The sequence below is a fragment of the Bemisia tabaci genome, chromosome 1, assembly GCF_918797505.1.
Source record: "Bemisia tabaci chromosome 1, PGI_BMITA_v3".
NCBI lineage: Eukaryota > Metazoa > Arthropoda > Insecta > Hemiptera > Aleyrodidae > Bemisia > Bemisia tabaci.
In genome coordinates, this window is record NC_092793.1 from 81,512,464 (window position 1) to 81,538,782 (window position 26,319).

Sequence of the window (26,319 nt, forward strand, 5' to 3'; positions counted from 1 at the left end):
TACTCAGTACAGGTACACAGCAGTACTCTTGTTGTACTATACGTACTCTGTATAGAGAAGTGACGTGATTAGTTTTGTGGTTATAATAGGCATGTCCCGAGCCTTTTGTGGCTGAATATGGTGAGTAAAATATTCAATTTTCAAAATATATTCCTCTACGATTTCGTCTGTTCAACCTGCTCCAACCATCCAAACAATTAATCCATAGATAATGGTCTAAATTTCTCTTAATATAGGGCTTTTGAGTGTGATAGGTACCTTGACTCCTCTGCTGACCATAGTTTTTAGGGCACCCAATTTCTGAGTCATTCCAATATTTCTTGCAATTTTAAGATTAAATCTCCGTTCTTCAGCAATTAGTTATATACCTAACCTTCCACCTCATGTATTCACACTTGAAAACTCTCCGAAGCTCAGTTGTCCGGTTCTTATACGTACTTATCAACTCGATCACTTCAAGTTAATTTTTGCATTACTTTTTCCTCTCAACATCAAAATCTGAACCAAAGTTTGCACAGTTTTAATGGGGATCCCCTTGTATCTGACAAATATCTTCATTTCAAGCTCAAGTTCTATCACTGACATTCCATTGAATGTGTTAATTTCCTTGTTAGATGTATGTGATGTTTTATGTAGTGGTTCCCAGCTCACACTCAAAATTGTTGCTATCCAATTATTTATACGGCAGTACTCTTCTCTGCAACTGAAGGGAAAACTATTAAACAGGCAACTCAACTCAGGTTCTCAAGAATTACTTGGTCCCGGAAAGTTCAGAATTCAGACGAGTCTATCGATGAGCTGTCAATATCGTCACAGAATGCTCTACTAGAACAACCTAACTTTTCTTGAGCTGGCCGAGTTTTATCCTACAACATCAAACCATGTAATATCTTAAAAGCTGTTCTTAGTTAGTGAAATTTGCACTAATCAGATTTAAACTGAGAATAGAATGTATATCAATCTAACTTTAGAGCTCGACAAAATGTCCCCTCAATTCATTGCAATAGGTAGGTACGCATTCCTCATAGCTTTTTGGCAAGTTTGATGAAAGTTGGAATGTTTGAAAATCTGAAGGTGTCCTTTGATTATGCTCAATGGCAGGCCATTGAAAAATTTAACGGCTTAGAATTTAATGCTAGCCTCGAATGCTTCAATGGTAATACGTAAGTATGTTAAGGATTAAATCCTGTTGAGTCTTAAAATTTTGTCTCAAGATCACATCAGTAGGTGATATGTCCTCCCTTTTTACTGTGAATTTTAAACCTTCTATAATGTAAAGTGGGGGCAGGTTATTCTAATTATTGCCAATTAAACTGTTGTAAGAGTTGCTGTGGTTAGTATGAGCGATCTTATTTAATCTCAGACAAGTGGTGATCCTGAAGATTACGTTTATTTTTTGCTAGGGCTTCTTAACAGGTTTCACTTTAGTTTTTAGCTCTGTAAGTACCCTTGAGATAATTCATCAAGTGGATGAACCCTGCAACATATTAAAATTCAGCCCACATGACAGGGCCCACTTTTCTGCAAAAAATCCTCCTTGCGAATAAATTTTTTCCTTGTCTTTGAAAAATTATCTAGTAATTCTGCCATGTCTGTTTTCTATTAGTGTGGCAAGAACTTAGGTACCTACCGAGGATGTACCCTCTTTGTTGCATGAATGATCAACATTTTAATATTTGATCTCTGTCTTTCTCCAGGTGAATTGCAATGACAAGCAGAACCTACCTGACTGGAGAAGTTCTTGAATGCCCTCGAACAACAGAGCAAGAATGTTCTGTGTATATGTTTCCACCTCCCATCTCAAAATTAACACATTGTCGTAGTGCAAGCCATGGCGGCACAACTTTTGCAACTTCCTCCTTTGGACCTGTTGGTAAATCTGCTCTCAAGCAGACTAAGGGGCATCAAAGAGCGTTTTCTCAAGGGCAGATTGTGGACAACATCGGTAAATCTGTGGGATCCCGTGTAGGCTCCAAGACAGACTTTATTCTACCTGCTGGTCACCGTAGCTATGATCTACTGGGCAGCGGAAATTTGCTGCGGGAAGGGCATTCTCGGCAAGCCTCCCGATCTGAATCTATCTATACGCTCCGTCATCATCCTCAGACTCCTGCATGGAAGCAATTCATGTCCTCATTTTTCCCTAGTTCACTCCAAAATGATCCTGACTCAGGGCATAGGACCATTGTTGCCAATCATTTGGTCCCACCCGACACTCCTAAGGAGCTTCATCCTAATGGCGCTTTTGCCGATAACAAAGTTCGCACAACAAAGTATACTTTTTTATCATTCCTCCCGAAAAATTTATTGGAGCAATTTCACCGGGTAGCTAATCTTTACTTTATTTTTATTGTCCTTCTGAACTGGTTCCCCTCGATTAATGCCTTTGGAAAAGAAATAGCAATGATCCCTGTCATGTTTGTACTTGGAGTAACTGCAGTGAAAGATTTATTCGAAGATAGAAGAAGACATGCCAGTGATAAGCGCATCAATAATTCTACCTGCCGCATCTACTATAGGTGAGTAAAATTCTGACATTTTTCTTTACTGTAAATATTATGGTAACTGCTTCGACTGAGGGACAGGCAAAACTTCAAAAAAAGAAGAGCCTTGAAAAATATACCTAATCAACCTATTTATGGAATCTGGTATTCTTTTGTAAATTCAGTTTTTTCCAGCAAAGCTGTGAAGAGAGAAGATTTTTTCAGTTGTTGGAATTTTCAATTTTCTCTCGACATAACAAATAAGTAAAAAACCAAACAATAAGAGTAAATAGGTTCAAAGCATTTCCTAATGAGTTATAGGGGAAAAAATTGGCATAGAATCTCCCTCCCCCGGTGGGACTCAATTTTCTCTGTAAAATTTACCTGCTGTAAAAAAGTAGGTATCATGATGGAACATAACATCAGTGATTTTTTCCATTCACGTAATAGTTTAGTGTAGTCAGTATGTTTTAACCTTGATGTATCCTCAAAGGACTAAAGTGAGAATCCTGACAGTCATGTCTTAAGAAAAAAGAGGAGTTTTGATAAGGTATATAAACTTTATTTCACTTCACGGAGCAGTAATATTTTTCCACCCTACAGTGACGTCAATAATCTGGTAGCTTGGTAAAAATGGTTTTATTTTTCAAGAAAAGAAAAAAAAACATTATCTCATGCAAACAGGCCTCCTCACTTGAATACCTACATCATTATTCATTGAGAAAATATCTAGGACGTTCTCATTAGCTCCTTATCTCTGAAGTTTTTCTTTTGTCAGCAGTCAGCATTCGTTTCAGATTTGTAACACTTTTCTTGCATCACTCTTCTTTTAGGCTCTTCCCTCCCTTTCCATTTTTTCTTGCAAACGATGAGTTATTGCTCATTTAAATCTCAGTTTAAGTAGTAATTGTTTTATAATTTCGCCAATTTGTGCAAAGGGTGATTTGATGATTCTCAAAAATCTGTGAACTATTAAACTTGAAATAACAGCAAAAAATGTTCATGAGCTGTCCGCAAGGTAGCCAAGTTGCTGAGATCAGGCATGGTCTCAATTTTGAACTTGCTAACCTGGTGTTTATTTTAATACCCTCAAAGATTTTCTTACTGAAGTTCCACAAAATGAAAAAGTAGAAACTGCAGTCTTTTCAAAATAGATATGTACAGACTGTATGATGAGAAATGTACTTGAAGACCGCATGTCTGCCCATAAAGTTTTAGAACTCATTTGACATTCAAAATGACAGAACTTGAATCTTATTATCTTTGGAAATGTCTTGGTTTTAGTCAAGAAAGTAATATGTACAGATGTAAAATAAAAAATGAATGGGTCTTTGCTCATTTTCGGTTCATGTGTATGGGTCAGTGTTGTCTGCTCTCTACCTCACTGGTGTAACATTTATTTCCAAATAATCTGTTTTCTAAGTTTCCTTCCTTTTTCTTCCTTTTCTTAGCAAAGAAGACCGCTATAAGAAAGTTCTTTGGAAAGAAGTGAAAACAGGAGATTTTATTCACTTATCTAACAATGAAGTCATTCCTGCTGATGTTGTTTTATTAAAATCCAGTGATCCTCAAGGACTATGCTATATTGATACTTGCAATATAGATGGAGAATCAAATTTGAAGCAGAGAAAAGTCCCGCGGGGGATGACTGACAAAGTAAGTACTTCTGATGAAGGTCTAAATTATCAAAGGTATTTCAGCATTCTTGATTAATGTTTATTTTACAAATATTTTGCTACGGAGCGAACGTATTTCTGCTAAAAAGAACTATGTTGCGCAGAAACCCAGTGTACCATTATCTTAATCAACTGCTGGAAAATTCAAGCATGGTCTGTGATGAAATTTGCATTATTTCTCATGTTTTACAAAATTGCTGGGAAAATTGCGCATTTCCTGCAAAACCGAGATAGAGAGTGTGTAATTTCTCAGAATATAACAAACCCGGTGGAAATATCACAAACCTACTTCAAGCCATATTGAAACAAAACTTGTGTAACATCTCTTTTTTTCATATGTGAAAATCAAGCGAGCAACTATTCGAATTCTAGAGTCGGTATGTGGTATCACGCAAAATTGAAGGAAAATTTTAGCCTTTCACCTATCTCAAGTCAGACATTTTTGAATGTTATGCTTGCATCAATGAAAAAATTGCGTGTTTTCAGCTTTATTGGGGTGAAAATTGTGAGATCTGTGAACTATGTTCCTTTTAGAACAAATATGTCCTAGTAAAAGGTCACTTGAAGTAGAAGGGAAGGGCGCCAAGAAGAAGAAGAGGAAGGAAGGAGGGGAAGTAGAGGGGGGGGGGGCCATTTGTAAAATATGTAACTCTCAAGGAGTTGGAGCTGATCCAGAGCCTTGTTATGTGACGATTTAATTTGTATGATGTACCTAACTTTTTATGTAATGAATTGCCATGCCTCTAATCAAAATTTAACAACCATATCATTTAAGTAAGTAATTATTTTTACTTTTTTGGTATTAATTTATTTCAACAATAAGAATCATATGAACAGTCCTTTGCTACTGTACTCAAGAATAGACATGTAAAGATATCTATCAATTAATATTAATATGATAAATTTTGTAGTTTCAGTTGAAAGTAATTTTCGTTCTTTTAGTCGAATAGTATTTTTTTCTGGAAACTATTTTGTTCTGTTGTATTGCTCTTATTGTAAGATAAGAAATAGGCTTTGTTCTTTCGATCGAAAACACTTGCACACAATCATTTGTCCTTACCCACACTTCGTCAAGCATTGCATTGTTGTGTCGTTCTGTCCACTTTGCAGTCTCCAAATCCTAGGTCATTGAACATGATTAAATCCTAGGAAGAGAAAGAGAAAGAGCCGCTTGCAAAAATGAAAAGTAAAGTCTTTTTTGTATAATGCACCCCTTTTTCTATTCGAAAAAAGGAAAAGAAACTGTTGATTTATATTTAGTAAGTTTCACTTAAATCATTCCTATGCGTTTTGCTAATTTTCTTTGTTTTTCTGTTTTTTCTTGTTTTAGGACAAAAAATTTGTGCCAAGTTTATTTCGTAGTGTGATTGAAGTCGACCCTCCAACCACAAAAATTTATAGATTCCATGGAACAATTGTGCATCCGTCAGGAGAAAGAATAGCCATTGGGACTGACAATCTTCTGTTAAGAGAATGTGTTTTGAAAAACACAGATTTTGTGGAGGGTATTGTTGTTTATGCTGGTAAGACTCAAAAATTCTCATGATTTTAGGATTCTTTTCTTAATTGAACGGAATGTCAACTACTTTGTTCATGAATTGAAACTTAATAGAACAGAATATCTATCTAAGTATTTATTTAGTATACAACAGACAGGCTTACATATGGAAACAAGGAAGGTAAATTCAATTTTACGATGGTACAATATATTGAGACAACAAATAGAAATGTACTTAGCAACAAAATTAAGTAGCAAAGTAAATATTTTACAAGCGTACAGCCCACCTAATTTCTTAAAACCTAAAACGAATTAAATCTGAACAGTCTTGCAGCTCCAGCGGAAGGTCATTCCAGTACTGAGCCAACATGCAACCAGATGAGTAAACAGATCTTGATTATAGAATGCCTAGAATGAAAGGAGGCCCCGAATGAAAGAAACCGCCTTTTATTCCGTAGTGGATAGCTAAGATCCTTAACCCTAAACTGCCTCAGCAACTCAGGAGTAAATAATAGCCTGTTTGCTTAAAACAGGACTCCAAATCAAAATATTTCAAGGAATTTATCAGGAATGCCACAATCAGGGAAAATCAGGAATTGTCAGAGAATTTTAAAAAGTCGGGGCAAAATTTTGGAATCATCGTACTTGCTTTCTATAATAGGCTTGTCCTTTTGCATAACAAATTTTGCCTGAAAACTATTTAGAAGTAAGTCTTTTTAATCATCTAGCATATCTTCAACTGTTAGGGAATTGTACCAAAATGTGTCTGGGAAATTCATTTTCTAAATTCTGTGGCAACCCTGTATATTCAGTACTTATATATCATTTATTTAAAGGAGGGGTTGCGATTTGGGCCGAAATCGGCCCCTCCACGGAATTGAGAAATTGTTTGATTTATGGCAGTTGACAGTGCATATTTGACAGAAATAATCAAGTTTTGCTGATACTCACGTTTTTTGGCCGCGAAACAGGGGCCTAAACATGCCTCCAGAGCCGAAAATAGCTAAAATTTCGCGTTTTTCGCGGTTCTACCTCAGATTTCGACCTGGGCCCAAAGGCGACGGGTGATGAGCTTCGAATATGGTGTCAAGGACCCCTAGACACGTAACATACTGGAATATGATGAACCGTCGCCTTTGCGCCCCACTTCAAAATCGAACTTTTCCAACTTTTCAGCCCGAAATAGCTGCTCGTGATCCTGCTTGAAGGGTAAGTGATTTTCCACATTTTATAATAAAAAATTCATGACCATGTTTCTACGAATTATAATCATACGTCAAAAATGTATCGTTACAACACTGGAGGAGGAATGAAATAATTCTTTCAATTTAGGCGAAAAAGAAACACGTGGCCACGATCTCAAAAAAAAAACATTAATTTATCAAGTCCCGAACAAACAATAAACAAAGTTTATGACCTGTCCTATTTAGACGCGGATAAAAACCGAAATAGAAGATTAAAAAACCGCAATACTAGGCGGATTTTCACATATGTCTATAGACAAAGGTTGACCATTTTCAAGTACCTTACTTAAAATGTATATGCCGTATGATAACATTGATATTCAGATATTTCGGGTTGAAAGTTGGAAAAATTCGATTTTGAAGTTGGGCCCGAAGGCGACGGTTGATCATATTCAAGTATGTTACGTGTCTAGGTATCCTTGACACCATATTCGAAGCTCATCACCCGTCGCCTTTGGGCCCAAGTTGAAATCTGAGGTAGAACCGCGAAATTTCAGCTATTGTTGGCTCTGGAGCCATGTTTAGGCCCCTGTTTTGCAGCCAAAAAACGTGAGTATCGGCAAAACTCAATTATTCCTGTCAAATATGTACCGTCAACTGCCATATATCCAAAAATTTCTCAATTCCGTGGAGGGGCCGATTTCGGCCCAAACCGCAACCCCTCCTTTGTGATATTTAATTTTAGAATATTTTTAGAATATGAAAAAGTAATTAATTTAATATTTTTTCTCCAATAAATGTCATCTTATGTTAGTGTTTCTTTTCTTTTGCAGGCCATGAAACCAAGGCAATGCTAAATAACAATGGTCCACGGTATAAGCGATCAAGTCTAGAACGTAAAATGAACACTGACATTATGTGGTGTGTCGTTATTTTAATTTTGTTATGTTTAATTGGTGCTCTTGGCTGTAACTTCTGGCTCTCCTCATTTGAGGTTCCTCTAGAGATAGTTCCTTTTTTGCCATATTCAGACTCTCCAAATCTTGAGAGCTATCTTACTTTTTTGACGTTTATAATTATTTTGCAAGTAAGTATCTATCTGCATCTTTCATAATGTTTCATGTTTTTACTGCTTTTACAAAATGAAATATCACTTACTTTGAAGAAAGTTGTCTCATGTATTGTCACAGATAAAACTTAGCAGAATGGAGATGTTGCATGTGTGAGGAATTTGCGATTTGATTGTTGATTCTTATGTAAAAGTTCACGAGAAACACGATAGTGCCACTGGTTTTTTCTGAAATCAACTCCCAAGCTCAAAAAAAGCTCTCAAGTTGAGGCCAAAATGGAGTGGATATCCCACCCTACCCTGAGAGTCCACGTCTACATCAAGACAAACTCTCCATGCAAAGATAGGGAGCAAAAACATTAGCAGTGATGCCGTGTTTTCAGTTTTGGGGTTCCCAAATAAAGTGGCAGCCCTGTCAATGTATTTGCTCCCTATCTTTGCATGTAGAGTTTGTCCTGATGTAGACGTGGACTCTCAGGGTAGGGTGGGATATCCCCTCCATTTTGGCCTCAACTTGAGAGCTTTTTTTAAGCTTGGGAGTTGATTTCAGAGAAAACCAGTGGCACCATCGTGTTTCTCACAAACTTTTACAGAAGAATCAACAGTCGAATCGCAAATTCCTCACACATGCAACATCTCCATTCTAAGCAAAGTTGAGGCAGAAAATAAGCCTTTACATTTAACAAGTTTCATTGAGATTCTCTCGCTGCGTAGCACTGTATTTAGTGCTAAATCAAACTGTTTTCCAATTGTGCAGAGGTAGTTGTCTATATTTTGGCAGCTGACAAATGTTGCTACCTCAAAATTATATTTGGCAATTGACGCTAGGAAAAGTTTAAAAAAAAAAAAAAACTATTCCCAAGCTACAACACTATACAAACATACAAATGGCATTTTTTTCATTTTTGCTTTTAACTAATTTCTGAACCCTGTGTCTCAAGAATGATTTTTTGCGAAAAATTTTGAAGAGAAAACAAAAAATGAGTGCTTAAGTTTATAGCTTTTCTGTGTTCTTTAAGATAACAGTGATTTTCAAAAGCTTTCCCTGTAATCATGCCTTTCTTATAGTAGCCGATATCATTTTAGGTGATGATCCCTCTGTCACTGTACGTCACAATCGAGATGACGAAATTACTTCAAGTGTATCATATTCATAGAAATGAGAAACTTTACGATCCCCTTGTGAAGAGACGTGTCGAGTGCAGAGCCCTAAATATTACAGAGGAACTGGGACAAGTGCAGTATATATTCTCGGACAAAACTGGAACTCTTACCGAAAATAAAATGCTGTTTAGAAGGTGCACAATTGCGGGTGTTGATTACAATCATACTTCAACCATTAAAGTGAGTATTTTTCAGTGTGAAGCAAATTATAATTGGTCAAGAATTATTTTGAAAATCCGCAGTCTATTATTAAAGACAATTGATCCATTTGGAATGAAGTAAACCTGTATTTTTTAATAACGACAATGAGCATGGCAACATCAAGGGTCTCGAAATATCCAAAATGCTGACTGTTCATTGCAAGCTGGCGTTTTTGCCTCACGGCACTTTTTCGATTTGCCATATAGTCAAATGTGCGATTTAAAACCCAAATGCTAGATTTTTATGTGAGATGTGCTATTTATCCCCCTTTTTTGAAGCATTAAGCATTAGCAGAAGAAAATACATTTTAAAATAAAGTCATCACTTTTGATAATTGCCTCACAATAAAAAATTTGTCTTACAATCGTAGGATCGTCAGATTGGGCATTTTCTGCACCCCTATAAACATTGTCCACAATTTTAAAAACAGAATCAAATTATAACCCTACTTTTCTTACTCTATTCAAGAAATAGAATTTGGCTCACTAAGACTTAAATTCTATATGGCCTCAGGTTATCTCTGCAACGTAAACAGGAGTGAAAAAAGTTTCTGCTGCTGCGATCTGACGTTTTTGCTTCATAGTAGTATTTCCTGTTTGACTCATGGCCAGATGTCCGACTTTTTAGGAAAATATCCAATTTTATCATAAAATGTGCGATTTTCTTCCACATCTACAAAGTGTGGAGCAAAGGCAAAGGCTTCATGTCTGCTGTGATCCTAGGCTTGTGAAATCGGACATTTTCTGGACCTGTCGATAAAGAAGGGCCCAACGGAGAGGAAAGGAAAGTAGCTTAGCTGAGCAGAACTCTAAAAAGCAACCTACAAATTTTAGCGGAGACAGAAAAGTGAATATGGTAAGGAATGCGGTCAGAATAAGTTTTCAAGCACCCGGAGGCTCATGCTCTTCTATAAAACAGCATCATAACAAAGAAAAACAACAACACACAAATCATTCTGTCTCTTTTTTTTCTTTTTTTTTCTAAATAAAACTAGCCAAAACTGCTTAAAACACATTTTAACATAGTACATACCCAACATGGTATTTTATCTTCCTTTGCCAACAGTCAGCTTTATCGCGAACTAGTGGCTCAATACCTCTTCAAGTAAATCAAAAAATGGTGGAGGATTTAAATCAGGATCAATCGCTTCAGTTTGGTAGTATGAACGATGGGAAAGAAGGGACTCAGGTGCCGTCCATTTACTCTCATTCTCAGTGTGTACGAGAATTTCTATTGGTGCTGGCTCTTTGCAACACTGTAGTCGTATGCAAACACCCCCATCATGACATCGTAAGTAAAAATACATAAAACTATAAAATAATATTTGGTTTTTTTTATTCAAGAAAAATTGATTTCTGCAAAATTTCAAGATTTGTTCTCTATTTTTATTTTTTAAGTCAACGCATTAAAGAAGGATATTTTTTAGACATATTTATGGACCTTCAAAGAGAACATCGAAACAAAACCAGATTATGAATAAAAACATTTGGGTCGCGGAGGACCACATGGACAAATGCATAACGTCGAAGTTTGAAGGGCGCAACCACATTAGGGTTAAAGAGAACGTAATCTCTTACTTAGATATTTTTTCTTCCTCTTGGATGAGTTTTAAGCTATTAAAATCATGTTTCACCAATTAAAAGGCAACCATCAGAGAATTCTGGGAAAGCCAGAGAATTTCAAAAAACCTTGAAAGTCAGGGAATTTTTCTGAAGGTCACAAAATGTCTCTTGTGGAATAGATCGCCTTTTAGTGTTAAAATTTCAAGATTCATCAAAACAATACTTTCTAGTCTTGTTTGAATGCAGCAGCGTAAGGTCAACTTTTCCAAGAAGAGTCGAGCAGTTTTTTTTTTTTTGTTTTAAAAAAAAAGAAATTGATACCCCAGATCATTTTCCACCCTGAATTAATTAAAACGGCGAAAATGAAAAATTCCCGTTCTATTAACAGTCATTTTCATGAATATTTGTAGAATTCTTGAAAGATATTGATGTACAATTTACTACAACTTTTTTAACACTCTAGATGGTAGATCACATGCTCTGTCAGACCAAAATTCCTTAAGAAATTAAACGATAATGCTTCTAATTTCTCATGCTTTTTCAGATGGATGCTAGTGGTGCTGTAGAAACAAGTCATTTTGTGAAAAGTGTAAAACCGATCGAAAGCAGCCGAATTCCACCTGTGATAAGTGAATCAGATACGTCTCAAGATTCAGACACTGCCAACAGATATCACAGATTGGCCGAATCTAGATCAGTGACCCCTTCTCCTGTACCTTTACAGTCCTATTACCAAAATTTCAGCACTGACATGGACAAAAATCGAACTAGTTCTGAGCTTTTGCAATCCTCCGTTCTAGAGGAAGAAGAAATGGATTGCTCTATGCAGAGCTCCGAAACGAAATCATTGAAGAGCGAGCACAAAGTGTCCTCCCTGGATAATAGTAGTAATAAACAAGTACCTTCTCTTAAGTGCCTTAAATCTATGTCTGAGAACATGGATGATAACTATATAAGAATCAAAAGCTCTAACGAGTTCATATCAGTACCTGAAAGAAATCCTGGCAGCGATTCTGATCATTTCTATGCCAATATTTTTAAACCGATAAGGCCAAAACTTCTTAACGTTCCCACAGCAATTTTAACCAATTTAAACAAAAAATTCCTCAGCACACATAGAAATGGTAAGTTTGTTTCTTTAGTCGTAATAATTTGATTATTTTTCTCTCTGCAGGATAGTGGAAGTTTTGCATCTCATGCTCTTTCAACCATACATACCACCTAACTATAATATTACTTATAAAATAATAATATATATAACAATACACCATTATTAGCTGAACAATGTCTCCAGCCTGGTTGTTGAAATTGTATATTCTTAGAACAAACCAGAAAAATCAAAGAAAGAATGGAGTCATATGATCGTCTCGCTCTGTCCATTGTTCTGTTTGTGGAGTCTAAGTTAGGTGGAATTATAATCTCCCAACAACAAATTTATAGGTGGGAAAAAAATTTACAATAGAGGATACCATTAATCATGTATACTTGTGCTCTGGAGTATGGATTCTATTATCATTTCAAAATTCTTAAATTTTATTGGTACATACAAAGAAAATAACAGGTTGATCTGAGGAAAGGCTGCAATAAAAGCACTAAAGGTTTTCCCTTTTCCCTGATCAAAAATGAGTTTTTCATTATTCCAATACATCCCGGGCCTTTTTTACCTTTTCTATTTTATTGCAACCTTTCCCTAGGTTAAGTTGTTATTTTATTATCCTTTTTTGCCGATTGAGTCATTCTTCGTTCAACACACAAATAGGTGGCTGGCAATTTAAGTAATCTATTTTATCTCTTTATTGTACTCATTTATTTGATGTATTTATGTTTAGGTAAAAACAATCGAACTGAGTCTCCCTCTCCGAGCGAGTCAAAACCAATCTACGAGGCAGAGAGTCCGGATGAGTTAGCTCTTGTAGAAACCGCCTACATGTACAATTGTAGGCTTGTGAAAAGAACGCCTACAACAGCGACCGTTTCCTTGCCAGGTAAAAACCACATTCTTTGAAGCCGATAGTAACTCTAGCTGGGTCAAGTGGTAATATTTTTACTTTTAATCGCACAACACACCTGAAGACATGTCTGAAGAAAGATGTTTAAACTTGAAATTAAAAAAAACCCAAACAAACCAGGTCTCGAAAAGTGCTTGATTTTTTAATTTTATTAAATTTTATTTTATTTTGCGAAGTTAGAAGATATGCGCCGAATTAGCTATGGTACAGGTCAAGGATAATTATAAGAATAAAATTAGTAAACAATCCAAAAAACAAAACAAAAAAAAACACGAAACTTTTAAAAATTTTATTCTTGTGACTGTACAAAGCATGTCCTCAAGATGATAAAAAGGCCATAATGATGTACAGTCTTTGGATTGTCATGTGAAGTTATGATTTAATCAATTATGTAACTAAAATTAATTATTTTGTACCAATTTTCTATTCAACAGGAGATGGATTTGCTGAGTATGAAATTTTAAACATTTTGCCTTTTGATTCAAATAGAAAATGCATGTCAATTATAATTCGCCATCCTGTAACCCGGCAGATTATCCTGTATTGTAAAGGTGCTGATTCCACGTTGTTGCCTCGTCTAGCTCCTACAGGTATGTTACAAGAGTCTAAGGTGCACCTAAGTATATTTTAACTCTTTTATTATTCATCTTCATTCCCTATTGATGTCTTGTTAAGAAATTTCTTTCCAATGTTCTGAACTTCGATCTCGAGGTGTGAATGACAGTCCATGTCCAGGCACCACAGCAATGGGTCAGTTGCGTTCGTTACAGAATCGTTTTTTAATGATTTTATATTTGAGAACAGCAACAAGTAATAAGATTCGTCCGTCAATGAGCAAAAAATTGCGGAGTTGAGGGATTTCAGTGTGGGTCTAAAGACGTCCCTTATCAAAACCCCTCCTTTGTCAATATTTTAGATTGAAGTGCGAACAAAATTTGCTGAAAAGTTAGAGGGAAAATGTTAGAAACTGTCTCAATAAATTCCTATTTTGTCAAAGGAAATTTGGCAACGCCTAAAGGTTCATAAAGCGCTCTTTCTTAGGACATCAGAATGGACATCATTACTATCTGTATTTGGACTACATTTTGCAATGAGGAACTGGCTCAGTTTAGAAACAATGTACGTACCATTAGTTCCTTAAGCACATAAGTGATTTTACTGACGAGCTGAAAATTGCAGTTTCTAATCACAAAATTAAGTCCATTTGTCTAGGTACATATATTTTGATTAAATGAGAAAAAAATTTTAAACTTAATAATATTCTCACCTGTAATTTATTACACACTTTTCCCGATGAGGCTTGAATTTTTTTTGTATGTTCCAGACAATTTGAGATCGCAGCAAATCATCTTCAGGACTCAGCAGCATTTGAATATGTATGCAAGGCAAGGTCTCAGGGTACTAGTTATGGCAAAAAGAGTGATTTCTCCTAAAAAGTATGCTGATTGGTTGGCAAAATATGAAACTGCTGAGTTAATATTTGAAGGAAGAGAACGAAGAATGAGAGAATTGTATAGTGAAATGGAGAACCATTTATCGTTGATCGGTAGGTATTGTCTATTTCCTCAAACCACCCCACACTAAAATGCCTGCAAAACTTGTTTAATATCTTCGTTTCTCTGAGACCTCATTTTTGATACAAAGAAAACAATACAAAGCAAAAATTTTTAGTACGCTTAAGGGTAATCCCTATTGTTATTCTAGGAATTGAGTATTGAAAATTTCCTCAACTTTTGCTGCGCTTTATACTACATATTTGGTCTATTTTAATGAAGAATCCAGAATTTCCTTGACTTAATTCTTTGAAGAATATTCCTGGAACACGTCCATCATCAAATATTTTTTGTTCCTCCTATGGATTGTCTAAGTCTTGTTTTTTTACTAAAGATGAGAGTATGCCCAATAGGTTTCTTCCCACAGTTTTGATTTAGATTTTTTAGTTCTGAGGGTGTAAAATAAAAAAAGTTAATTGTAAGATTATCCTCCCAGTATCACTCAAAATAGAATCCAAGTCATTCAAAGCCTCTCATTAGTAGACATAGTAGACGGTGCTTGATTTGAAATTTCTACATTTTTGTAAAATTTGACTCGAATTTCAGGTGCAACAGGGATTGAAGATTTACTTCAGGAAGGTGTCCCAGAAACTATATCTGCTCTCAGATCAGCCGGTATTGTTGTGTGGGTTTTAACTGGTGATAAACCAGAGACAGCCATCAACATAGCTTATTCCACAAAGCTTTTTACTCCCCAAATGAAAATTTTAAAATTAGCAGCCCGTTCGAAAGAAGCAGCTGAATCAACAATAGCATTTTATCTACGAGAAGTAGCTTCATCAAGTCAAGGTCGCTCAGCAAAGTAAGTTGCCTAAGTAAAATTGACCTATTTGGGTTCAAGCGAAAACCACTGGGAATCAATGTTGCTATTTTTTAAAACTTTAACCTTGAAAAATCCATTACACTCACAATAAAGTAGCTACCAAGCTTGTGCACGTAATGAAGAACACCAAAATCACGATCGCTCAATTTGAGTAACAGAAATATTAATTTGAGTCCATATTTGCCCTATTTCGGCTGTTTTTAAATTCTGGTGGTTGTCAAAAATTACATTGCAGCTTGCAAATATATTTGCATGTAGTTTGGATTAAATAAAAGCCTCTCAAAGTTACTTTTTGTATGATTCCGCATCTAACGTTGCATTATACTTCCCTGAGAGGCTTAGGAAACCTGAGTAATAGCCACTCAAAAATGAAGCGGCACGCCGGTTTCTCAATTTTGACCTTGTTCCTTTATGTTTAGTGACTCAATATTCAAGTACAGCACCTATACATCAGCAAGAATTCGAAATTTTGATTCATATATTGCAATGTTTTGAAACTCTGACATGATTCATTTTGCGGTAAGGTTGCTGGTCTTCAAGAAAAACCATGAAAACCACCACTATCACCAAAAAATAAACATATACATCCCTTGATTTAATCAAGTCTAGTTACAGATTCCGTGTATGCAGATTTTTGTAATACATGCAATCTGCATATTTTCATCAGTTTATTTTAGTTAAATTTGCCTCTGCCCAAACTCTTGATGGCGGATGTTTGAACTTCTTCTAATCTATAATGTGCAACAAAGTATATACCACCATCTTGATCTGCAGCTTACTTGAGCCTAAGTTCTCAGCTTAATGTGCTCTTCTAATTCAGTTGTATTGTATTTTATCACTTTCAGCATCGGAAGCAGTATGCGAGAAACACAGTTAGCTCTGATTAGTTCACTTTTTAAAACTTCTCAGCAACCACAACAACAGTCACAAATTTCAAATTCCGAAAAATCCTCCAAGTCCAGAGCTTTGGTGGTTGATGGCAAAACTTTGACGTAAGTGAAAATTAAATGTGTAAATCCAGGGTTGCCTTAGTCAGGAAAAACCAGGAAACATCAGGGAATTTTAAAGAGTCACGGGGAAAATTATTGAATCACCTTATTAGCTTTCTGGAATGAGTTTGATGTTTCAAACAACAGATTTTGCATGGAAACTATTTCAAATTAAGTATTTTTAATTATCTGACTTATAAAATTGTCAGGAAATTTTACCTAAATGTGTTCGGAAAGTCAGGGAAATGTTAAGGAATTTCTTTTTTTTCAATTCTGTGGCAGCCTTGTAAATCTAATTTCCTCTTTTCGATCATTGATTTTGAAATACTCTAGAGGATATTTTTAGTATTAGTAATTGTGCTTCAATTTGTTAGTCACCCCAAGAGTATGTGACTCATTAATAGAATCCCTTCAACCAACTAATGAGTGGATTCCTTGCTCATCAAAAAACTCAAATGTATTTTATTACAGCCACATTTCGTAATCCTAAGACCCCATTTTTTTTTTTTTTTGCTTCATATCTTCCATTTGTTCTCTTTTCAGTTACATTCTTGATCGGCGCTCCAATTTGCAGAAACCATTTTTGGATCTAACAACTCACTGCACATCAGTTTTATGTTGTCGAGCTACTCCTTTGCAAAAAGCATTTATCGTGAGAATTGTGAAAGAACAACTTCACATGCGGACCCTTGCTATTGGTAAGACATTCCTTCAACATTGATGCCGCATTCGTTAATCCATAACTGGTGATAAAATAGTATTCACAGTTGTCGATAAGGGCGAATGGGTAAGCTGAATACAGAGTCATCTGATATGCAGCAAAATTCAACGTTTTGCTCATGATATGAAAAGTGACTAGGTCTGAAGACACTTGTGACCACTATGGCAATGACTTTGTCGCATAAGCTTCAATTAAATGAGAGTTAGTGTTTTCATCCAACTTTTCTTCCGCTTTTATCGAATGATAAGTTGAATAGTGTGATCCTGACACCAGAACACAAAACAAAATCTTCCAACTTGCATCAGCTGAAGTTGTATCTCTGCAAACCGGAAGCTGACAGAGATACTCAAATTCCGCTTGACCATATTGTATGGCAACGGTAATGGGCCTGTTGCAAACTTTTGCCAGAGCAAAACTAAGAGTTGTTTCTTATTGATAATGCCTCAAAAATCACGATGAGCGCATCAGCAAAGTCTGAAATGCACTCATAACTTCACAATCTACGTAAGAAATTTGCGGTTTTTTGAGCTTCCTGCTTCAAAAACGATACTACAGCACAGGTGAACATTTTATTAGAGGAGTCGTTCCATCGTCGGCAATACTCATCATGGCCTACACCAATCCGCCAAAACACGTGTGATGGGACGAGATAACACCTGAACAGGATTAGACCAGATAACAATCGGCGTGTTTACGTTCATATTTTCCTCACCCGCCTTGATTGACCTCAAACTCTCCTCCAATTACGCGCGGAACTGCGCAAGCGTCGGCCATGATGAACATTGCCGACGATGGAGCGACTCCTCTAAGAAAATGTTCACCTGTGCCGTAGTATCGTTTTTGAAGCGGGGAAGCTCAAAAAAACGCAAATTTCTTACGCAGATTGTGAAGTTATGAGTGCATTTCAGACTTTGCCGATGCGCTCATCGTAATTTTGGGGGCATTATCTATAGGAACTAACTCTTATTTTTGCTCTAGCAAAAGTTTGCAACAGGCCCACTGAATCAGATTTGTTGTGTTCACCTTTCCATCCAACTTTTCATCCGCTTGTGTCCGTTGAAAAGTTGAATAGTGTAAATCGGGCTTTATGTGGTGAACTAGTATGATTGAATTTTAAATTTCAACCAAGCTTAAATTTTTTATTCGCCAAATTGATTTGAAGAATAATTTTCCCTTTTCCTTTGGCAAGTTGCCACATTGTGATCCCAAAATGAGCTCTGATGGATTTTGTTGTGCTCTTATTTTTTTTTAGGGGATGGAGCAAATGATGTGTCGATGATTCAGACTGCTGATATCGGGATTGGGATTTCAGGCCAAGAAGGGATGCAAGCAGTGATGGCATCTGACTTCTCCATGTCCAGGTTCAAATATTTAGAGAGATTCCTTTTAGTACATGGGCATTGGTGCTATGATAGGCTGGCACACATGGTGCTATACTTCTTTTATAAAAATGCCGTGAGTATCTATTCTATGTATTTCCTCAATACATTTTTGTGAATGAAGGTATTATTGCTGACAAAGTTGAGCCAATTTCATTGAAGTTGCTGCACCCACAATATGTCGAAAATAGAGCACTGTAATAAAGCAAATGAGGAAATTTAGTGCAGACATGAATTCACACGTCTTATCTTTTTTCTTACATCCCTTAAAAGAGAAAAGAGCTTATAAAATATAAAAAATAAAAATTACAATGCAAAAACAAAATTTCCCGAATTGGGAATTTCATGAATTTGTTGGATGCCCTCCATTACTTTATTTCTCTTTTAGCAGAATACAATTTACCACCTAGAATTATGATAATATCGATGGCTGAAAAACAGCACTGCATACCTGCAAACTGACAATTTTGCAGGACAAAGAAGAAACTTCGCAATTTTTTTATTCACTACAGCGCTTTCATGTGGAATTAGAAAAAACTAAAAACATCAGCTTGTGTATTTTACACTGCAGAGCGTGGCAAAGTTGCTAACTTATTTTCGCCAAAATTATCAGTCAGGCGATATTTTTCTGTAGCCCTCGACATTTTTTAGTAAAATGATCGATTTCAAAAGAAAAGATGAAAATCTTTTTAGAGTATCCCTTTGAACATACCAACTCAAGTCTTAAGTGGCTACGTATAGTCATGGCGAAGAAGCTGGTCTCAGAAGCTATATACCCAAGAATACCCACTTTCTTCATTGCATTTAAATTTCCTACCAAGGGCTTTTGCTACAGGAAGTCAAGAAAAAGGCTCTGCCCGGACGTACCTTTGGAGGGTGGTTTCTTCGACAGGGTTAAATCCGATCAAGTATTATCAAATTTTTTATCATTTTGTTAATGAAGTTTGTTTCTGTTCCAGACATTTGTCTTTTTAATATTTTGGTTTCAACTTTACTGTGGCTTTTCTGGGACTGTGATGATCGATCAAATGTACCTTATGCTTTATAATCTATTCTTTACATCATTGCCTCCTTTAATTCTTGGTAATTTTTTTTCTCCCTCCTTTCTCTCTTAGTGATTTGAATGTTCTAATGTTTACTATGACTAAATTATTGGCGAACATTGCCGCAGCTAAGATATGAAACTACTATCGCACAGAACCTATCGAAAGTTTAAAAAAATGTGAATTGTACCGTAGCTAATACTGTATGCGTTTACTATTTCTTCATTCTGAAAATAAATTAAATGGTAACAGAATCTTTTGCACTTGAGCTTGAAGCTGAGCTCCTGACAGCTGAAACAAAGCTCTCAGAAATTAATCTGCACAAATTTTCAAAATTTCTTGTTTATTCTGATCCTAAATTTTTACCTCTCCATGCGTTTTTCATTAAGATTTGTACCAGAAAGATTGTTAAAAGTAGGCACAGCACAGGTCCAAAAAAAAAAAAAAAAAAAAAAAAAAAATTGATTGGAAAAAAGTTAATGTGCTAAAAGTTCATATCATGCATTTTAGCAGGATCCAAGACAAAATAATCATTTCTGTTTGATAAAAAATTATCTTGACCGAAAAGAGGAAAGTAGGTGAATGTAGTGTTTATACAATCTCTGATTTTCTTTCCTTTTCTACAGGAGTTTATGACCAAGATGTCTCAGAAGATTTGTTGATGTCCAAACCAAGCTTGTATAGTAAAGGACGCCTTGGGCTAGTATACCAGTCGCACTCTTTCTGGCTCACAGTCATCGATTCTGTTTATCAAAGTCTGGTTATTTTCTATGTTGGAGTCTACGTAAGTATATTCTCTACTGACTTGTAATACTGTGGTTTCGGGCGTGAAAACGAAACTTTTTTGCTAGATATTAGGTGCAATTTATTTAGATGGAACTTTGGTTATCATTTTATTCTACAGAGGCTTCACAAAGAACCCTGCTTAAAAAACCATGAGATTTAACCGGCTCTTAGCCAGCTTATTGTCATTATTTATTATGATATTCTGTATGACCTATTCTGGACACATTAAGAACCAAGGAAATTGGAAGCTGAGCTTTCTGTGCGCTGACAAATTTACTTTTCAGCCCTGCTTTTCATACACATTATACATACATTAGCACGTGACATTAGCACATAGTAAGTTCAATAAAAACAAAATTTAGCCAACCCTAAGTCCCTTGGTCTGAGAAAACAGCAGAAAAGCCCCATTGAATCAGATCCGCGCGCAGCGAGTAGAGGTGGGCTCCAAAAAAGTCTAATATCTTGGCAACCCGTCAACCAATTTTAAAAAACGGGAGCTTTTTGAAAAGCTGAAAGTGTGACTTACAAAACCCTATTTCCAGATTTACTTTATCTATGATACTTTTTGAGGAATTAAAGAGGGGGAACTTACTTTAGGGTATACCCTTGTATGATTCATAATTCACACAGTTTTCAATCAGTTTTCTTTTGCCCTAAATTAATTATCTGAAAACTTACTTTCAGATAATACTCACAAAATCTTTCTTATTCTTTCTTTTTGCTCCAGGCTTACCATGATACTGAAATTGGATTGTGGGAGTTCGGTTTAACAATTATTACATCATGTATGTTTGCCATGCTAATTCAATGTTGTCTGGAGACCAGGTCATGGGTAAGCATTAAAAAGTTTCTTCTTGTTTCTTCATTTAGCTTGCGGGACTCTAGTTACATACGTCAAGAGAGAGTTTAAGATTCCTTTACCCAATTTTTATCCAAGTAAAATCTTTAATTAATAGACTAGTTTAGTGATTACATCATAGTTCAATTATAAACAAACACATGAGTAACCTTGCCTCTGATTTGCGCCGTATTGGTACAATGTGTCTAAATGTTTCTTGCAATCAAAAGTTTAAATGTTTAAAGAGTCCTCAATTAATTCATGACCTGTTAATGACTTAATTTTAATGAATTAAGACAATTAACTTGCACAGACTTTGTACATTATGTTATTTGTTCTAGTTTGAACCGCTGAGTTTGATATAATATCATATGACATGTTCACTAAATCAGTCTGTTGCAATGAATTCCCTGTTAAATCACCATAAGATTACAAGAACCATCAATATTTGATGGATATCACCTGATTTACTCACAGTACTGGCGCGTAAGGATGTAGATGTGGATATAGTACCAATAACCATTCTTTAATACGACCCATCTGATTATCAATTCCTATAGCACTCTCATGAGTGTTTAAATCATAGATGTTCTATGTTGATAAACAATTTAATTCTCCCCTAGAAAACCGTGGGAAATGTAATTTTTGTTTTTGTTTTCAGACTATTATACATGGCTTATCCCTCACTGTTTCATTATCATCTTTTTATGCATTTTGTCTGGTGTACAATATTGTTTGTCTTCAATGCATTGGGATTCCAACAAATAATGTTTGGGTGCTGAGAAACACTATCGCTACAGCTGAGTATTGGCTCATCGTCCTTCTATCATCAATCCTCGCTCTTTTACCTCGGTAATTTGTCTTTTTCATCTTGTGTCAACCAGCAACTCTCCGAAAACCCTACAAGGGTAAAAACACAGAATTATAACATAGCATGCAGTTTCAAATTGTTGAAGCACTGATATCACAACAAGGTCTTTTTTTTTCTCAGAAAAAATGAAGCCAACAAAACTGAAACAACAAATGAACTCAACACAATTGAAATAAATCAATCATACTTTGAAACTCCATCAATCATCTCTTAATGCTACCAGTTCAACTCTGCTATTTGATCCGTTCTTTAGTTGTAAAAGCAAGTTTCACACATCAAGTTTTTTTGTAATAAAATATTCACTCTGAGACAGTATTTCAATTTTTAAGTTTAACTTGTTGTCTTTACCAAGATCAAGTGAAATAGCAAGTGCGATTACGTCGTGGAGGAAACGTTACCAGAAGTCTTTTTAACGGTCAAGCTATGCTCTCTCTTTTCTTTTCTGTGGTTTAATTTTTCTCTTATTTTTGCAGCTTCTTGCTGCTGGGTTTACAGACCTGCCTCTTTCCAGATGATATCACCAATGCTGTTCTTGAATCAAAAGCCAATACGCAAAAGAATACAACTTTCCTTGTTTCCTGGTCAAGATCGACATCAACATCCTCTATTTACAGGTAAGCAGATAGCAAGGCTCCTAAAGACCAGGAAAACATAAAAGATGTATGCAAGTAGGAAAGTCTTGGTAAAAAAACTGTAGGGCACTATGGGAAAACCTTAGTGAAATCTTAGAAATTTACTGAAATGGTGGGCAAAACGGGGACTTTTCCTCATAGGTTAACCCCCCTCCCTGGTTGTTGACAAATTCTTAGTGTGTTATTCCACAGTACTTACAAGATTCACTTTTTCTCAATATTTGAAGCCTCAAATGCCTTTTTGTCCTCGTAGCAGCATTAGCTAATTTATAACTTCAAAATTACATATTATCTTTCGAATGGACTAATAAATTGAGAATCTTTTTGTGCTAATTTTTTTCTAAAAGTTCATCCTATAAGGATGCCTACAAAAAGAATGCAAGTATCTGGGCAATTTGAACTTGGACGAACGCCATTTTTCCACTTTCTGTGAGAAACCACCGGACAATGTGCAAATTTAAGCATTCTGATTGTTTCCTTACCTATATTTCACATAGAATCTAATTTGTGCCATGAAAATTATTAAAATCAACGTTGTCAGTTTACATTGGCTACAGGAAATTAAATAAATTAGAATTGTTCAGGATTAATAGGGAAAAAAATGCCAAAAAGTTCCAAAAACCACTAGATTTAAAAATTTGAACTATATTGAAAACTAATTGACCTCTAAAATTGAACTCTATTCCACCACCTCGTTACTTACAGTTCAGACCATATTTTTATTGTTGTTTCTTGCATGTTATGAAACTGCTAGTGTTAGGAAAACAACAGTTTCTCTCAGAGAAAACCACAGGCACCATCGTGTTTCTCGCAAAATTTTACTTTAGAAAAAGTACCTAAATTGAAAATTCCTGATGCATGCGAGAGCCCATCATTTTTTAGTAGATGAATATTTTTTTTTTCCATCATCTTTCTCATAAAAAAATGTGCTTTATCATTTTTATGTTTCAGAGCAGATGCAAAGGATGCTAAGTCGGAACCTCTAACAACAACCGTTAGCTAAGGTCTAATGAATGGCATATGGTGTGACGGAGATAGAATTTTTGAGGAAACCCTAAACAAACTTATACTGTAAATGAACAAATTTTTCAGTCTTCCTAGATGTCTAATGTACCTTGCTACGCGTTGGATGAATTCGAAGGAATGATTCATCATTGGTTTAAGTTACTGATTGTCTCTGAAAAACTCTCTTTATCATTCTCAAATTGTATAAATAAGATTTTGGATTATGTAAAAAGGAAACCTCAAGCCTTAAAGACATACTTGTGATGAGTTTCAGGAGAGGGCCCCAAGTAAAGTGGGTTAAGGGCCCTCCTTACGAAAATATCAATAATGCAATTTAAGCTTATATTCAGCTAAACCTATTGAAATTGGTTTACGGCAAATAATATGATTTGCATGTGTATTCTTCAAGTAAATTAATTTTTGAAATATTTTCTTAGTGATTGTATGTTGCAAACTCAAAAATTTTGAAAGCGTCTTAGGTTTATGAAAAAGAAACTTAGAATGTTTGAACAGAGATGGTTTGAACAAAACAATTCAGTATTAGAATGTGATATCAGAACGATATATCACCAGGCAGGATGAAGATTAAAGCACAACAGATATGCCTCTCCATCACAATTTAATGCAGAACACAGTACCCATGTTAAAATCCAAAGTCCATTAATAAATAAGAAGTTGGTGTTTGTAGTTTACTTAAGAATTAGCAAATGTAAACTTCTCCTGAACAAAGAAACAAAAATCAACGTAAGTCCATTCAGTCATCAAAACAGACTTTTCATCTGTCCAATGAGAATTCTGGATTATAAGAAAATTACCACCGATTTTGATTCCTGTTTTGTAAAACTGACAAGAAAAATTCAGCAAACTTCAAAAATAATCCCATCTTAAAGGCTACAAGATCCTGAGATCAATTAAGTGGCTAATTTGATATTAATAAACTTTGATTTTTTTACTGGTACAATCACCGGAAATGATGTTTCTGCATCTAAGAGTTGAAAGTGGTAACTTTTGACCTGTTATTGTGTTCTAAGTGAGATTTTGATGAGTTAGATGAGCAGTTTGCAAGGAAGCTCAATTTCAGTGAGACAGTCGCCCATTGCTGCATGTCCCCCTCCTATGGAATCGGTGGTGTGTACCAAAGATTCCTAATTGTTTCCCCAAGAGCAAAAAAAGCTGAATTTATTTTGATCCGAACATGCCCAGCTTCAGTTTTTAACCGTAGTTTAACATTTTGAATTACCAGTTAGCAAGAGAATCAGATATTTATTAGTTAGCTGCATTTGTAGTGCGTGTTCTCCGTTGAATGTAATTTCACACCAGTAATATCATGACTAATGAAAACGAAGGTAATTTTTGAATATTTTTCAAAACGAGTTAAGAAAATGTTGTATTCTTGCTTCAGAGTTACTCAATTTGAAGCTCATGATAGTGTGCCTAATACATTCGTTTTCATCAATTTGATGCATCTCTCTTCGTTCAGAAAGATGAGAACCTTACTACATCCAGGGCTGTTCATAAATTATGTAACGCTGTAAGGGGTGGGTGAGTCTTAATAATTTTGTGACCAAGCTTTTAACAAGGTGAAAAGGTGTCAAACTTAGCGTTACCTACAAGTACATACTGGATTTCAATGTTTTTCCTATTAGTTTCTTTTTAAGATTCACACTATCATTTATTGTCCTTAATATTCATCTTTTCACGCATATTTTTCACATTTTTTTTCAACTGTTCTTCCTTTAAAATACATATTTTTCCAATTATATTTGAATTTCACTTATTAGCCTTGCTAACTCATAGAGACCATGCAAACCCACATAATTAGTTTGAGGATGTCTGAACTAGTGTCATGATTGCGTTACATGGGGTAGACTGGTGTTGAAAAATCGCGTTACATACTTTATGAACAGTCCCTCATCTTGTTCTACATACAAGGGAAGTCTCGTTCATTTTTCCCCCATCAATTCTTACGTTCTTTATCCTATTTGTAATTGAATTCACTCTATTTGTGCTACAAGTGAAATGAATAAAGGATCTGAACCAGCGCCAAATTCCGTGGAGCCTCTTTCATTTTAACTGTAGGATTCAGGCCAGTGAATGGCAGTGGAAGCTAACAGAGCTAAAATCTGTCTTATCTCCTTTGAATGTTTGTATACATATTTCAATCACAATTTGTTATGAGTATGTGTTACTCATACGAGTATGAGACTGTGTACATCAACCTATGGATACACTTATTTGGCTACTTACTCGTTTTTTTGTCCAGGGACCATGTGAAAGGTTTAACAATGTTGCATTTTAATTATGTTAAGTTTTCTATTGTTAAAATTTATGTGTAAATGATCCATTTACGAAGCAAGCAAATTCCAAGTTACATTTATCTCGAAACGTTTAATTTTCTTTGCCTTCCAGACTGTAACTACCTAGAAGTTTATTAACATATGCCGCTTTAATTTAAGATTGAAACCATAGCCTCCTTGTCCGTAAGTTTAGATCTAGATTTTTAATGTTTCTCATTATGTTTTAACTGTTACTTTTATGTATAATTTTGTACAAAACTGAACTAGAACATTATTCTGTAAAATAAATGTGTGTAAATATAAGTTATTCTGAAATCAATAATTATTCTTTTATTTCACGTCCTTTATTTTCAAATGTCTCAAAAATTACTGCTCAGGAAATGGTAATCCTACAGGAAGGTTTTCATTTAATCTCAGCATCATAATCAAAAGCAATTAATATAAGTTGACCTCGGGGACGCCCTAAAACTATCTTGAAATATGCCCAACTTTGGTCTTTGCCGCTGGAAGACACATAGAATTTTCCCACTACAAGG

General features: G+C 35.4%; 2 protein-coding genes across 3 annotated transcripts in view; one reads left to right on the forward strand and one right to left on the reverse strand.

Moving 5' to 3' along the window:
* LOC109043981 (phospholipid-transporting ATPase VD) lies at nt 1–26,105 on the forward strand. 2 transcript variants are annotated; one of them, XM_019061402.2, is made up of 21 exons: nt 1–120; nt 1,698–2,519; nt 3,935–4,139; nt 5,490–5,682; nt 7,675–7,928; nt 8,997–9,254; nt 10,341–10,565; nt 11,382–11,961; nt 12,667–12,822; nt 13,281–13,436; nt 14,171–14,392; nt 14,946–15,201; nt 16,068–16,214; nt 16,755–16,909; nt 18,185–18,387; nt 19,271–19,394; nt 19,981–20,138; nt 20,868–20,972; nt 21,640–21,830; nt 22,323–22,463; nt 23,433–26,105. In XM_019061402.2, exons 2-21 carry the CDS (start codon nt 1,708–1,710, stop codon nt 23,482–23,484), a joined length of 4,593 nt encoding a protein of 1,530 aa, XP_018916947.1. In that variant the 5' UTR covers nt 1–120; nt 1,698–1,707; the 3' UTR covers nt 23,485–26,105. The 2 variants fall into 2 exon arrangements, with proteins under 2 accessions (XP_018916947.1, XP_072162375.1); XM_072306274.1 differs by having other exon boundaries at nt 23,438–26,105.
* LOC109043982 (prestin) overlaps nt 22,349–26,319 on the reverse strand; it is a 27,456-nt gene continuing 23,485 nt past the window's right edge. Inside the window, exon 15 of the transcript XR_011900832.1 lies at nt 22,349–22,483. The gene's annotated coding sequence lies outside the window, so the exon portion shown is untranslated. The remainder of the gene's footprint in view (nt 22,484–26,319) is intronic.

Bases quoted from the DNA above. Each gene is read 5' to 3' on its own strand.
- LOC109043981 (XM_019061402.2), top strand. From the start codon at position 1,708: ATGACAAGCAGAACCTACCTGACTGGAGAAGTTCTTGAATGCCCTCGA. The intron at 12,823-13,280 runs GTAAAAACCACA...TCTATTCAACAG, and splicing joins AGCGACCGTTTCCTTGCCAG to GAGATGGATTTGCTGAGTAT. The intron at 21,831-22,322 runs GTAATTTGTCTT...TTATTTTTGCAG, and splicing joins ATCCTCGCTCTTTTACCTCG to CTTCTTGCTGCTGGGTTTAC.